Source organism: Populus alba, chromosome 14 (genome assembly GCF_005239225.2).
Source record: "Populus alba chromosome 14, ASM523922v2, whole genome shotgun sequence".
Taxonomy (NCBI): domain Eukaryota; kingdom Viridiplantae; phylum Streptophyta; class Magnoliopsida; order Malpighiales; family Salicaceae; genus Populus; species Populus alba.
In genome coordinates this window covers 1,419,835-1,436,074 of record NC_133297.1, presented here as the reverse complement: position 1 = coordinate 1,436,074, position 16,240 = coordinate 1,419,835, and the positions used below count along the sequence as shown (strand labels likewise).

General features: G+C 36.0%; 2 protein-coding genes across 4 annotated transcripts; one reads left to right on the top strand and one right to left on the bottom strand.

Moving 5' to 3' along the window:
- On the top strand, positions 1-6,343 carry LOC118036745 (uncharacterized). Of its 3 annotated transcripts, XM_035042545.2 has the most exons (9): positions 1-647; positions 835-994; positions 1,085-1,146; positions 1,263-1,357; positions 2,139-2,252; positions 3,046-3,111; positions 3,382-3,479; positions 3,750-4,168; positions 4,867-6,343. In XM_035042545.2, the coding sequence occupies exons 1-9, from the start codon at positions 179-181 to the stop codon at positions 6,078-6,080; spliced, it is 2,697 nt and encodes an 898-aa protein (XP_034898436.1). In that variant the 5' UTR covers positions 1-178; the 3' UTR covers positions 6,081-6,343. The 3 variants fall into 3 exon arrangements, with proteins under 3 accessions (XP_034898436.1, XP_034898450.1, XP_034898440.1); XM_035042559.2 differs by lacking the exon at positions 1-647 and having other exon boundaries at positions 840-980; positions 1,274-1,357; XM_035042549.2 differs by lacking the exon at positions 1-647 and having other exon boundaries at positions 946-994; positions 1,274-1,357.
- A 1,283-nt stretch (positions 6,344-7,626) lies between these two features.
- LOC118036760 (uncharacterized) lies at positions 7,627-11,767 on the bottom strand. Its single transcript, XM_035042573.2, has 13 exons — positions 11,445-11,767; positions 11,118-11,289; positions 10,904-10,984; positions 10,647-10,729; positions 10,447-10,562; positions 10,231-10,341; positions 9,952-10,061; positions 9,385-9,697; positions 9,227-9,304; positions 9,080-9,130; positions 8,873-8,962; positions 8,223-8,300; positions 7,627-7,959 (listed from the first exon to the last, which is right to left on the bottom strand). Exons 1-13 carry the CDS (start codon positions 11,452-11,454, stop codon positions 7,909-7,911), a joined length of 1,344 nt encoding a protein of 447 aa, XP_034898464.1. The 5' UTR covers positions 11,455-11,767; the 3' UTR covers positions 7,627-7,908.
- Positions 11,768-16,240: the final 4,473 nt, after the last annotated feature.

Here is a 16,240-nt window from a genome sequence, read left to right as displayed (position 1 = left end):
ACTATACACGCCCTTCACTCATCAATCATCGCATCGCATCGCAACCGGGAACCTTATAAGTTTTAACCGAGAGATAGAGAGCCAAGCCTCCCATCCATCCATCCATCCTTCCTCTCCACTCTGACATCTCTGCTTCTCTCCTTAGTGCATTGCATCTGTTAACTGGATAAAGAAGATCATGTCACGCCGTTACTCTCAAAACAACGAAAGGCAGCAACAACAAGAATGGAGAAGCAATAACAGCAGAAATTTCTCCAAACCACAAACCAAATTCGTCCCCAAAAATCAAAACCCTAACTCCAACCCTACTCTATCCGATTCTCTAAGGCAATCTCTCTCAAGTCAATCCGATGCCGCCGCCGCCGCCGCCGCCGCTCCAGCATCGAGCGGTAATATTGGCTCAGGGGAGTCGTCGGGTAGGATTCAAATGAGAGATGACGGGGCGTGGATGTCTAGAAAAGCTGTAGCTGGTGTTCAGGGCGGTGGAAAATTTGTAACTTACTTGCCGCAGGATGAGGCTGTGGCTGCGGGACTCGGTGCCGATGAAGGAGGATTGGATCCAGTAGAATCACAGAGAGTTGTTGATCTTTTGAGTAGAGAATTGTCTCGGTTACTCAAGTTGAAACCTAAAGAATTTTGGAAAGAAGGTAGCTCTATTATTTGCAACTCTCTCTTGCTTTTTCCCCGCTGAAAAAAATTATTATTATTTGTAGTATTAAGGTTTCTAATTATTTTTGGTATAGCTGGAATTATTTCTGGAGCAGTTTAATATATAATTTTTGCTTGTAAAGGACAATTTTCTCTGATTATCTTTATTATTTTCTGTTTTCTCAGTGGCCAGTGATGTGTCGTTGCATGATTTTCTGGATAGCTTCTTGAAATTTAGGAGCAGGTGGTATGATTTCCCACATCGTGGAGTCAAAGGAATTGTTGCAGGGGTAATTGTTGGAGAGCTTGACTTATGTCGCCGTGTTTTCATGGTATTGTATCGCATGTAAGTTCTTATTTTCTGTATTGACAACCGGTGTCCCTCCTTTTGATTTGTTGTTCTGACTTTGAGTCTGCTGCTGCTGCTGCACTGCAGATCTTCCAATAGGGCTCCGGGTGTCGAGGCCGCCGAAAGCTTGAACTCGAAGGATCATGCTGGTGGGTTGTGTAAACTTAGATTCTGATATATCAAGTGCCACATGATTGGACTTCATATTGACATAAATGTGGTTGCAATTTTTCGTGTGCATTTTTCTCACAAATTATGAATGTAGTCCTCTTGCAGGAAAAGAAGTTACTGGACTTGCCTAAGTTGTTGGATATATGTTCCATTTACGGTCATGAAAATGAAGAACTGACCGGATTGCTGGTAAGTGTGAAAAAAAGACTTCCAACTTCTTTGTGTTTCTTCTGCAATGGATGCGAAACTTTTTCAACTTAAAGCTACAGCATTCTTTACTAAGGCTATACTATCTAGAGAAACTTAATTCTGTCCTCTTTTTGGTTTATACTCATGAAGTTAAGGACACCTTATTTGACCCTTGCTTTTAGTGAATTTTAACTTGATTTTTGGTTTCCAGCTTTAGACCTGGTGCAGGATAAAGTTAATGCATGTCAGAAAAGGAAATGTAATATTTTGCGTGGGATGCCAGAAAATTATTTTTTCAATCATGAGACACAATGCATAGCTTTTTACTGGGGGTTCAAATACCAAGGGAATGCATTTGTTTCTACAAGATGTGGGTGTTCCTTGTTGATTGCAATGTATTTTAGTAACAGATCATCAAGACACCAATTACTTTATTTTTGTCTACAATATTGGCCTTCAAGGACCTGAATGTTTCACTTCGATTCAATTTGAATGGCCCTAAAAAAGGATGTATATCTATTAGCAACAAAGGCCACAAAAAGGATGATGTTGCAGACAGAACTAGAATTTTCACTCCTTAAGTTGCCTCATCCTGTCAAAGTGGAAATTTTTTGAAATAGTTTCTGTTAAAAAGTATTTGGAGTTCATCCTTTGATGGATGCTTATGGAAGCTGACATTTACAGGGTTGGCATTGTATGTGGACACTGCTTGTTCGTGTGATGCCTTCAATGGAGTTTTAGTCAAATTCTCTCTCTCACACACATTTTTTTCCCCTCTCAGGTCAAGAATGCCTTGAAAGCCCAGCCTTGGCTCCATGATGATCTGACCACTTTAATGACCCATTTCCTGGGCATCATTCACACAATGCATCAACGTTGCATCTCATCTTTGGAGGTGCTTTTCTAGACTTTCCATATTAGGTTACTCAAATGATTTGTAGTTATGTGTGAGGGAGTATTTCTATATTTCATGCATGGAAAGATGTCTGGGCACGGATTCCCAGCATTTGTTTCTTGGGACCCCCAGTTGACCTTGGTTACTTTAACTTATTTTCTTTGCACCACTTTTATCAGTTACTATTTAAGAATTTATGGCATTCCATGACTTTGTGTACAATGTTGCATGAAGTACTGAGGCATTGAATCAATGAATCACTCAGGAAATAAGTGTAGAAAGTGATTGAACATGGATAGAGGTATAATACCACATGGATATGATTTTGATACATGAAGTCAGAAACTCTGCAGGAATACTTTATAAAAAATAGAACACACATCAGAAACTAAGCAAAGGCCTAGGACAAGGTGGTTTTGGCATAAATGGGTAGAATTGCTACAGTGACCATTTTTAGAACCTACGTTCTATCACACAAAAGGTGGTGAAATTTATGGGGGAAGTATCTGGAATCAAATCGGGGTTATCAGTTGGAGGTAAATTTTTATGAAGTTGCAATTAGATCAGCAATATTCTATGATTGTCAATTGGGCAGTGGAAAAGTAGCATGTTTTTCAAATGAGTAATAGAGTATAGCTAAGGTGAGAATGTGAAATAGATATGCCGAAACAAAATAAATAACAGGGTTAGAAATGAAATCATCCATGGAGCTTTCTAATAGTTTAATCATGAAGTGGAAGTATGCTTTCTTTCTATGATACACATGATAAACTTTTCTACTGATATTTTATAGGTATTATTTTCCGCTGGAAGCCATGAAGACCATCGATCCAGCCCGCTTCTAACTGATTACTTGGAAGTGAGTTCTTTTCTGTTCTTTTGTCGGTAAATTAATGAAAAGTGTTTTTTGCTTCAAATTACAGGGTCTTGTCCCCTTCCAACTTGAAAGATTTCCATGGAAGAAGACTTAAATTGACGTTGTATAAGATAATTGGCTGAAACATTAATTCCATACTGTCACAAATTGATTCCTACTGTGATGGAGAGTCATAATGTAATTGCATTTCTGTCCTTTTCTGGTGTTAAGGTGGATCAAGTGCTATATTATCATTTTCGGTTCCCTTTTCAGGTGATGGACTTTATAAATGATGCAATTGTCTCCATGGATGCTTTTGTTACAGCATATGAATCAGCAGCTGTGTTCTTTTCGTGCCCTGTTGAAATGAGGTACCTATTTAAACCTTGCATTGTTCAGTTTATTTATTAGAAGAGCCAGGAGTTTCTTTCATCACAAAGAGTTGTGGTTGTATATCTCACGGGGCTTGGTTTTTCCTTTTTTATTCATGTAATGTTTTTAATATGCCAACAATAATCTGCTGGTGGATCACAAGTGTAGTAGTACTCTTGCTGGTACTTTATTAGATCCGTAGCTTCTCTTCTCATCATGATAGCAAGAAATTCTTTCTTCTCTCATACTAAATTCCTGTCTCCAAGCAGTCATGGGAATGAGGAAATGCTGATCACCCTTGCAAGATTGCATGATACTTTAATTCCAGCTTTGCAACGAGGCTTTCGAGTCATCTTGACAGGAGGGGATGATAGAATGATATTGAATGTTGCGGTTAGTTTAAAGATGTTATCAATGAGGCTGTCCAAATTTGGATGGAAATTGTTGGACACTTGCTATTTAAGTGATCGAGTTTTTGAAGATCACCTTCCCATTCCCCATGTAACAAAGATGTTTCCTGCAAAAGTAGAAGATCCCGTCATAAGGGCAGACATATTGATTCAGACTTTTAGGGAGATCAATGGAGTTCTCCTTGGTGCTCAGGAAAACCAGAGCAAGGTTTCATTCCTTCAGAATCTTGATAGGAATCATCATATAATGAGTAGGCTTCAGAGTTTACAAAATGCCGGTAAGGGATTTGCTTAAGTGCTAGTGCTTCCTATTTATACTTGTACATTTGCTTGGTTTTTTATGCTCACACGTAGATATGTCTGTTATTTGTCTTTTCCCAGGATAGAATTACTTGGTGTCTAGTTTTTTTTGGAAATGAATAGAAAAATACATGAAGAAAGAAAAAAATAGGACTCTCAATATGTTGAATATTTGGGGGAGAATCATGAAAAATTTTGGGAGTCCATGTATTGAATTATTAGTGATGAAAAAAACTACATTAAAGAACGGAAACAAGCTAGAGGGATTTGGCTCCTTCTCATTAATGATGTAGTGCATTTCTTACTACTCCTTGGTGTCCCACTCAAGACTTTGGATGGCATTGGCTCTATAATGGAAGCGAATGTTACAATTGCCACCTTCTGTGAATGGGCTGCAGTTAAGGATCTCAAGGGTCCTGAAACCATGAATAAATGTGGTGCAGCCTTTACATCTTACCAAGCTACACATCCTTGTGAGTGTACTTTGCCGATTTCATGGCATGGTAGGATAAATGGGTTGCTATCAACATGACTATACCTAAATTAGATGTCATGTCCTGAACCGTCTGCTTAGATTTTGTACTCATCATAACCATGAATGGTTCTTGATGGTACCTGCTTATGGTAGAGGAACTCACTATTGTTTAGGTTTTGATATTTAACTTGCTTACTGCAGGGTGGATTTTCATGGATGATGAGCAGCTCCAGTATTTATCTGGGATAATGGCTTCTAATCTGAAAGGCACCATTAAGGAGTCACCTGCTCTTCCAACTGCCACTGCGAGCAACAAAGTACAGATGGGTGAAGATGCTGCCATCATGGAGTCCAAAATCAGTCAAATAAAGGACCTTTTTCCTGACTATGGTAAAGGGTTCCTAGCTGCTTGTCTTGAAGCTTATAATCATAATCCAGAGGAGGTCATTCAGAGGATACTAGAGGGGACCCTCCATGAAGATCTAAGGTGTTTGGATACTTCATCGGAGACAATGCCACTGCCCAAAACTGCTTCAACTGTGGGCAAGAAAGATAAAGGAAAAGGAAAGTTGGTTGAATCTACACTTCCTTCAACAAAATCACTGCACTCTGTTAATCCAGTGGTCCCAGTGGAGCAGCGACAAGTCGAGGGTCCCTCTGTTTCGTCATCATCTACAACTGGAAGGTTTGTCAGGAAGCCTAATGACATGCCTGGTCACTACACCACTGACACCAGAGATCACAAGGATACTGCAAGGATGGCTGCTCTAATTTCACAGTATGAATACGAAGATGAGTATGACGACTCCTTTGATGATCTGGGTTTCAGTGTTGCCGAGTCCGGGGTGGAGGAGAATGAACTATTAGGTAACAGGATAAACTCTAATTCAGGGATATCATCAGGGACCAAAACTGAAACCTCTGCTCAAAACTCTCCCAATACTAAATGGGGCTCCAGGAAAAAGCCACAATATTATGTGAAGGATGGAAAGAACTATAGTTACAAGGTTGCAGGTTCAGTCGCAGTGGCAAATGCCAATGAAGCTTCTCTTATTAATCAAGTACACGGAGAACAAATTCATGGTCTTGGACGTGGTGGTAATATTCCCCTAGGTGCAACTAAAAAGTTGGTCGAGTATCAAGAGAAGGATCGGGACCAGTCTGATGAACCCGAGACGGAAGGGAGAGGGAATACAGGGAATTACAGGGGTCGGTCCTGGGGCAGAGGAAGTAAGGGAGGAGGAAGGCTGAGGGAGTCAAATGATGTCCAAGACAACCAGTCTGATGGCTCTGAGATTCAAGGTAGAGAAAGTACTCCTAACCATAGAGGTAGAGGTCGGGGAAGAGCAAGTAATCATAACTACAGGAAGGATAGAGCCATGAATAAGCACTTCTCTGGATTGTCTGGTTTCTAAGTGCTCGTGGGATGTTCATGCTTGCACAAAATGTATAAAAAAAAATGAATTTATGGTGAGATATACAATGTTTGAGAGCTTCATACAGCTGTATAGTCGGGCTGCTGTTTGCATGGCCTGGACTGTGGTCAACATTTTTGTGGCCTGGACTGTGGTCAAACATTTTTGTGGCATTTTATATCAGGGACACTCTTTACTGGTGCCTGTTTTCTATGGTTTTACGGTCCAGTTTGAATAAAAAACTCGAGACAGAGTTGAAGCAATTGACATGAATGAGTGAAATCTTTGTACCTCTTTTTTGTAGGGAAAACTCGAGACAGAGACTTGGAAAATATAATAGAAATATTTTAAACTTTCATCATGAATATTTTAAAATTTCAAACCATGACTTGATTTAACAATCCTGGTCAATGATTGCCTGAATATTTCTAACCTTTACTTTTGCTAAACAAAAAAAAAAGTCAACTATAAATTTAAAATTATAAATAATCAAGAAAATAAAAGGGTAGAGGAAATTTGGCCTTAATTCCAATTGCTAAAACCATCACCTTTGGAAATAAAGAAGATACGTCAATTTCCGGCCTGATTTTAGTTACAGGCGCCCTAGGAACGACTCCAAGAGTCTCAGCGTTCTCTTTCTATATTTTTCTCATTTGTTATATTTTAATAATTTCCTTACTAAATTTATCATTTTTATTTTTATTTTTATCCCATACATACAATAAAATAAAATTTACATTTTTGTACATTTTTTTATAAAAAAAAAAAAAATAAGAGTCAATAGTTTACATTTTTGCGACCTTTTACTTTGTATCTCTATACTATCATGTTATTAAAAAAATTATTTAATTAAAATAAGAAATAGTTTTTATATATATAATTTAATTCAATGAAAAAAACTTGGGATGGTAAGAAGATACAAGTGAAGAAAAAAGAACAATTTTCAAATTCGTATTTTAAATATAGTTGACAAATTTGGTTCGGCTCGAGCTGGATTTGATATTGGACTTGAAAAAGAAGATAGGCTATGCATAATATATTATACATAAAACTTTAATGTCCCGTCATAAGAAAATGTCAAAACTGTTACACATGCATTGTAAGTAAAACAGTTTTAATATATTTATATTATATTTTTCAAAATAGATCATGCTCATTAACTCAATCAATGTATATCAACCCTAAGACCTTGCTCAGGTCAAATTCCAGTATAACGAGTTAACGACTATGAGCACACATTTAATATATATTTTTTGTTTTGTTTTATTCTCCACAACCAAACAGAAAGGGAGAGAAATTTAGGTGCCCTTCCTTTTTGTATACCAAAAGCTACTACCTCCGACCAAATGCTTGAGACTCCGTCACTACCAAAAGATTAAAAGATTATGGTCCATCTTGACCACTAGATGCAGAATGCTATGAAAATCATACTGTTGAGATACATTCGAGTTTCATGCTTGCCTTCGTGCTCTCTCTAAATCTATGGAATATCTTTTGTTGCCCACTCGAGGAATACGAGTTCAACTTAGTTCTATCACATCAAACCTTTCTTAAAATCTTGATCTTCCGAATCATTAAACTCGGTATTCAAATCACATTCAGTAACTACAACCAGTTATTACACAGTACTACAAATAAAATGAATGATCTGATCAGTTGACTTGGGATACCAATAATCTGTGTATATCGTCAATAGCATAGCCTTCCCACAAAATCCATTTCCCTGTTCCCAAATTCATAAAAAATGACGGTAATATTAACCCTACAATCTGCTAAATTATTCCAGAGGATGTTCATCCTACAACCTCTAACAGCTAGACTGGATTCCTCACATATCTTCATCGCCCATGCCAACAGCAAAGTGCCCAACGTTTCTATCCTGGATAATCCAGGTAAGTGTACAGGTCAACAACTTTGATAACGCAAAAGCAACTAATAATGTCAACGCATAAAAAAGAAAGTGTATAAAGCCCAGAAAAATGTTTTTTGCACCAGAAACAAGGGACAGGTAAGAGTAAATGCCAAGAGGTCATCAATAAAGCGCATTGGAGCATTAGTTTTTGAAATGTTCCTCACATCAAAAGGAGCAGTGGTGACCAGAAAAGTACTCGCAATAACTATACTTAATGAAGAAGAACCAACCTTGGATAGCATCCGCTGCTTGTTCAGAAACTGGGTCCTGGCTTTATTTTGTATTGAGTTTGGCGACCGGAACATCCTCTGTAACAAGGAATGCATCTTATCAGTATCTTAAAACAAAACTAAGGCACTAAAAAAGAGGTCATCAATAAAAGTAGATTTCTCAATTTTATGGCCATTTTTTTCCTCGCCGTGATTTTCTTAGGAATAGTTTGTGTTTTAGGTGTGCTGAGCAGTAACTCAATTTGAGAGATTTGGAAGGGGAGAATTTTTCCAAGACTGGAGACAGAGATTGCTATATTTGCAGCAATAAGAGAATGTAGATCTTAAATATGAACAAAAAAGTACATGAATCCATTAACAACCAATCATTACTATATAAAGGAAGTTTAGTTTAAACCATTACCAAGGTTTAGCACATCACTAACCAAATTGAACTTCAATTTAAAGAGATCAGCTAGTTTACCTAGGCAAATATCCCAATCCCAAGTATCAGAACACACGTGCTGTACTGACACTTGAGTACTGACACTTAAGACGAAGAAAAGTTTGGATGGTGCCGGCACAAGAAAATCTCACAATTTGAGGACAAATAAATAATTCCAGACTGAAGACTGTCATAGATGGCCAAGTTGGATAAGAGCATAACTGACCTTTTCACCGCTTGACATTTGATGTTCGGCACCTAGGAGATGCTTTCTCTTGGGCGTGAACCCAAAAACAACTTGAAGGAATTCATTGTCCTATTTAAACAAAATCACTTGTTAACGGTATTAAAAAGCAATTGACACCGACAAAAAAAGTACAGCATCGCATAAGATGCGAGGAGGACAGACAAAAGCAGGACCAAGAAAACCAACCTGCATGTGCTTAATAAAGCCACCACCAAGAAAATGCTTCATGAAGTTCAACTGTTAAAAGAACTTGAATCAGAGAGCTTGAAAATCTTAAAACACAAACCAAAAACATGATCAGAAAGAAAAAATAATGATCAAAGGGAAAGAAACCTTTATAAACTCAGACCATGTTGACGTTTGTAACGAATCTCCTCCAATCTTCATTGAGATATCAGGAGCGTAGCCATCCTGGTAACGTAAAAACTTAAACATCAGAACAGAAGCACATGCAAACAGAAAGACTCGGAAGGACAGGAATGAATTAATACCTCCAGGAACTCCAAAACATCCTTGAACAAATTCCTCTGGCTGTTAAGATCCTTCTTAGTGGAACCTTTTCCACCAGCCTCGGCAGACAGGCTCCTAACTTGATTTAGGATTTTTGATTTCAGTCCTAGTATATGTGCATATCCTTCACGAGATTTATTTCCTTCTGGTACTGAGCCATCTGGGGTAGTCTTATTTTCAGTAGCAAACTTTTCAATACTTCCTGTCTCAAAAATTAAAGCTAGAGCTTCACCGGAAGCAATGCGTACAGATCTGTCATCCTTATCTAGCAGAGTAGATAAATAAGAAATGTACCTGCATCAATGAAAGTAATGATCTTTATTGAAGTTTTACTTCCCCACGCAAGAAAACCATGACATGGGAACAGACAACTGTCTAGACAAGACTAACTATTTACCAACTCCTTCATCATGGACTGTGCAAATGGACTGGGGATGGATAAGTTAAATGACTATCTGATCAATTTCAGCGCACTTCACGCTGATTATCATATAAAAGAAGACAAGCATAGAAAATGAAGTGGAAAATCAAATCCAAAGTTCACTTACTCTTGCCAATCTTTGGAGTTAAGGGAGCATCCATCCATGGTAGTCAAGATAAATGCCCAAGCAGACACCACTGCTGTTATTACAGCTGCAGGGAGTTTGACAGCAACTACCTGAAAGTGAAATAGCGAAATTTATTTGTTGGTAGAACATAACCAATAACTACAGCATTGGACTGTTACTGCATGGGTTGAGGTCTTGAAATCAAGTAATTAAAGGATAGATGTTAACATCATTAATATCACTGATACAAGAAAGCAAAGAATAAAAACAGATGCATACATTAGAACCTAGTTTAGGATGAAGCAATTGCCACATGATTTGCATTGATCGTTCAGTTTCCTCGGTCTTAGTTGCACCAACAAACGTCACAATAGCCAAACACTCCACTAACTGAAAATGACCCCCCGGCAGAAAACAGAAGAGATTCGATGTCACAACAATTAGTGGAGACTGGAGAACGATTAAACTCTTAAAGATTTTGCAAATCATACATACCGATACAGTCTTCAAGGAATCAGACAGAGATTTAAGAGCTTGGGAAATAGGAATAACTGATTCTTCCAATATTTCATGTGCATTATCCCCAGAACCAACAGTCAGAGCCAATAATCCTACAAAAACAACATACTAAACTAATAAAAGTTGAAAATACAGGTAAAGGACAAAAGAGATGACAAGATGGGCTCGACACTAACCGATGGCATGACATGCTAGAGATATCTCTTTGCTAGAGCCCTTTTTAATGGAGTTAAGACACAGGTGTAGTAAAGTAGCAAATCTGAAGAAACAAACAAAACCAAACAAAATACATGTAAGAGCCTCGGGATGAACAACTATGACTAGTATCTACACATTACAGCACAAACCCACCACAGCATAAACCAAATCAATCAAACTAGATAACCAACAACAACCCACTGCACATTACAACTATCTCTTAGCCAGTGCTTACTTCTTCTCAACAAATTGATGCTGCAAGTTGGTATTAAAAGCATCAATAATCGCTGCCAGAGCTTTCTCTCTCGTCGAACCCCTTCATCCACAAAACAACACCAACACCGCCAATTCAGCTCAAGTTCAACGCAAAACAAAGAAACTACATTAATCACAAACACAAACCACCTAAAACCTAAATTTCAAAACCGAAACGCAACACCAACACAAACCTCTTCTCATACAAAGCATCTAGAGCTTGTTCTAGTAAACTATCTTTATCAACTTGAACCTCGTCGGTCCCCGAAACCGACATAAGATCCGAACGGGCAGTCGACGATGAACTCACGCTACTATTTTCATCATCACTATCCAACATCGCTTTATTTTTCCGCTGATTATTACCTGCACAAATTAACAAAATCCAAACCCTAAGTTTTTCCACCTCGTAATAATAATAATAATTCAGTAATTGACCAAGAAAAACCCTAATTAGACAAGTCAAAAATTGAATTCAACAATAGAAGAGCGAGAGAGAGAGAGAGAGAGGAAGAGCATACGCTTCCCCATCGCCGGCGGCGGTGAAATTTAATAAACCTAATTGAGTGAGGGTTGATAAATGAAACAAAATCTACTAAAAATCTGAAAAATAATAAGAGATCTTTGAGAAAATAAAAGCTGGGCAGATATAAATTGAACCAAGATTAGAAACCGAGACGGCGACGGATTTGAACTGATTAAGGATTTATCCATTAATTTACTTGAGGTAGATTTATATAAAAGAGCTAGAAATTATTTTTAGGATGGAAAATAAAAATAGAGAGATCTCTTTATCGAGTAGAGGAGGAGGAGCCGAGGAGGATTTTAATGTTTTATTCGCATCGACTGGTGTAGAATATTCGAGGAGCGTGTTGTCAAGTGCGGCCAGTGAATTGTGTGGATTACTACGTGTTTTCATTTCTACCGTGTGATTGGATTAGGTAGATACATGTGGGGGCTGGAGTGCATGGTTCCGTTCTTCTCTATTCACGTTCGGGTATGACATTAAGACAATGTTTGGCATTGTGTTTTTATTTGTGTTTTATTAAATTTTAAATTTTTTTTTTTTACTAAAATTGAGTGCGGTTTATATTTTTTGGATTGTTTTGATGTAATGATGTTAAAAATAATTTTTAAAAAATAAAAAAACATCATTTGAATGTATTTCGGTACGAAAAGCTATTTGAAAAGCAACTGCTACCACACTATTAAACACGCTCTAAAAAATTACAAGTTCCTGGATCATGGACGAGTGTTTGCGCGTGTTTTTTTTAATATTTTTTATTTAAAAATATTTTTAATTATTTAATTTTAATAATGATATATCAAAAAAAAAATTAAAGCTGACCCGTTAAAATAATTATGATATAATGTATTCATGATCTATGATTTAAAACTATTGGGTGATGTTTGGTAACTAAGAATGAAGTGCCTAGAATGGAAATATATAACTTAATTTCTTAATATTGAGATATTTGGTAACGAAATACGACTACAAATAGGGAATGAAATAGACTTTTATTGTGGATTTAAGGGACTGTTTGTTAACGCCGTGTCCTATAGAGAATGAACATGGGGTGAAAGAAGAATTCAAAAATATCCTTATTAGCTTTTATTGTGAATTTGTGTAGAACTTGTGAAGCACTAGATGAACCCAGTAGCTTCTGATATTTCATATATGGAAAAACATTCGTGTCAACCAACTATGGCTTTAGGTAAGAGATTGTATCAGGCCCATATCCAAGGAATAGGCCCACTCAAACTACTCCTGGATCCTGGCCACTGAGGTCTGTACAATTTAAGCCCGTCATGGGAGTGGGAGTAGGGCCTTTCTGTTCTTGACGACGACATTAGAGCATATCTTATCAAGGTGCTTTGTGATTTTTATCGAGAGTATTACAATTACTATTTTGTTTTTTGTTTTTTTAATGTCAAGTTCATCAGGTTTTACGTAACACTATGGGATGGTTCTCAGTGAATTCCTCCCAGAAAAGACAGATACAAAAGTAATAAAGCGTGTTTGGTTAAACAAATAAAAAACAAGAATAAAAAAATAAATTTGTTTTTAGAATAATTTTGAAGTGATTTTTTTATCTTTTGAAGTCTTGGATGGATTTTTATACCGTATTGATTTTCGATCCTTTGACTGGATATCCTAATGGCTGCTCTCAATCAAGCAATGATGAGTTGCTACTTGAATAAAGCACTTAAAAAGCATCCGGGAGACCCACTACTGGATAAAATAATAAATAAATAATTTTTTTATGAATTATTATCTTATGAATAAGATAACTGCAAGATGGAAGGATCGAAAACATGTTAATTTATGAGAAGAATGTGATGATCAAATTCATAAAAACTCTTCCTAAATGAATGAAATATTGAACTAGTGTTAATGTTGGTAGCCGCTTGTTTTAGTTCTTGGTAGAGGGAGTCTAGCTGGGAGTACGCTTGCCTTGAAGTAAAGAGCTTGGTTAATTATTTGATATATGATAGCCGACCCTGTCAGATAGGGTCCATGAATTATAATTGAGTTGATATTTATTTATTTATTTATTTATATATATGATACCTGTGGCATTACAACTCACATGTCCAGTTCAGAAAAAAGAATTATAACTGAATTGTTATATATATGAAGCATGGAAATTGATGATGCCATGTTGTAATCTCTACTCAGCAAGTGCTGGGGGCTATAATTCATCTTCTTGCGACACACTTCTTGCTGCAGTACGAGAACTCGCCAAAATGCCAGGACTTGTTTGGAGTGTTATTGTCGGGTGCTAGTTTTTGTGTGGTTACGATTTAAAAATATATGTTTAAAAGAATTTATAAATTATAGTTTTTTTTAACTAGAATTTTAAAAAAGAGTTTTTAGAACGACACATATAAAATTATAATGTGTATTGATTAGTCAAACACTTTTAAATTTATAATTAAAAGAAAACACAAACAACTATGTCGAAATAAACATAGTCCTAGATAATATTTGACATTGCAATCCAACTATATTTTCAAAAATCTTTGATTTTTTGGCTTTATATATATATATATATATATATATATATATTCTGATATGCTGATGTCGAAAACAATTATATATATATTATTTTAATAAATTTTTAAACATAAAATATTTTAAAAATATAATTTATATCTCACTCGTAATCAAATTCCAAAGCATGTGTGTTGAAAGAACTTAACCTGGAGATTGAAAGCCCATTGTTGATCCAAAAATGCCTTTTCAAAGTTTTTAGATTTCATGATCACTAGCCATGTAATAGAATGGTTTTTTTTGTTAATTTAGCACGGTAAACTTAAAAATTAAGGGGAATGACATCATTTGAAAAATATTTTGTGAAATGACATAGTTTGACATCATCGTGCTTGTTATGCGCAACATTGATGAAATGTTAACAAAATAATTAATTGCATTGAATTATTGTTGTTTAATGTTTATTTAACTTATAATCTATAGCTCATTTGGATGCCTTACTCGGAAGAAAGATTAGTCGTTGCTCCAGTTATCTGCACCAAAAGGATGGATATATGGATAATAGTGCTCCTGCTAACATGTTTGAGATGGTCAAGCTACATTGCTTGGATCAGGTAATGTGACAGCTCGACTACAGACAATGCATTCCAGTTAATATTAACACAAATAATGTTTTGCATGTCGTTACTCATAAGGGTAAAAATAATTGATTACGACTAGTTGGGTTAGCATAGTGTTCATGTATCACAATGAGATACATGGAGAAATCAAATTTTTACATAAATGCATCATATAATTACTAACGAATAGTATATAATTTGGTATATGAGTATAACATGATGGATCATTACTTCGAATCCCGAGCATATTTCTCTATCTAAATATATGTAGTATGATCAACATGTCAAGTGGATTCAATATTACATGCGTAATAATGTCTTTTATAATTAATATATGCTAACCATTAAATTTTATGTATTTACATTTGAATTTAGAATTAATGTTTTATTAATATTAGGGTGGATTCTTACCACGAAAGGGTCAAAAGACCACATCTTATCTCCATAATATCAATGAAAAAAGAAAGTTCACATCATAACATCCCGGCGGTTAAATATTTGTCGTACTAGACTTGAAATATCTGGAGAGAGGCTAGCTCGTTATGGTGTCGTGGCAGAGGACAAAGCTATTAAGGTAGGACTAGGAGTTGGATCCAAATGCTTCTGATAAGACCAGATCATCTGGCAAACTACATAAGCATAGAAAGATAAATGAATTATGTTTATATATTTTGGGATTACTTTGATATTGTGCTATTGAATTATTTTATATTCATTTTGCATGTATATTTGTTTGTTTGTTTTTACATTTACGCGGCTACTTAATATTATGAAATACAAGAATATGTTGAGTTTAGTTAGAACTTGTCGATTGCGATTCTTATGAAATTTTGCAGGTTTTTCAAGCGGTGTAAAATTTCAGGCACTGTTTTCTACATGGTGGAAATTCTATTCAAATTTTAATAAAATCAAAAATATTTTAACTCTTTAAAATCATAAAGTAAATAAAATTTAAGATTAACAAAAACTATAGTTTTACAAACTTTTTCAGGGTTAAAACATGAAAATGACCCAAAACCTTATAATAGCCAAAACGATATGACTATTTTAAATATTATCCAATTACTTTATTAAATATTCAGTTATTTTTTAAAATGATTATTTTAAAAATGTCATGGCTCAAAAATACAATATTAAATCAGATGTTGCTATTATAAACACGACATTATTACAATTTTGAATCGGAATATATATCAAATGTTATCGTTTTAAAACATAACATTATTAAAATATCACATTTATAATCCGTGATATCAACAAACCGTATAATTTTACCATATATTTTTTTTTATCATCGTGTTATTTCAGTTTATGGTTATATTTTGGGAGGGTAATAGACGGATTTATCCCAAATAAAAGCACCATGTGAGCACGCTGCCCCAGGGGGGCTTTGCGTAGCAGAGGAGTAAGTTTCAAAGGGGATCGGGTCAAGGCAGTCAAAACATTGGGAATCAAACTCCTATTCCCTGACCTTGCCTGCCTGTGGCGTCTATCTAGGTAAAAGATTAGCAGCAGAAGTTTTTGTTGAAAGAGATGGCCTGGGACTCTGGGAGTTCTCAAGGATTAGGTGTTCGTGGGGCACAGCTCCCTTCCTTGCGTGTCAGAAATTTCAAGACAACTGCCACAACGCTGATCACCATTCTGTTCTCTTCCGGGCACCATTATTTCTTGGTTGTTATTTACTGCGACAGCACTTTCAGTT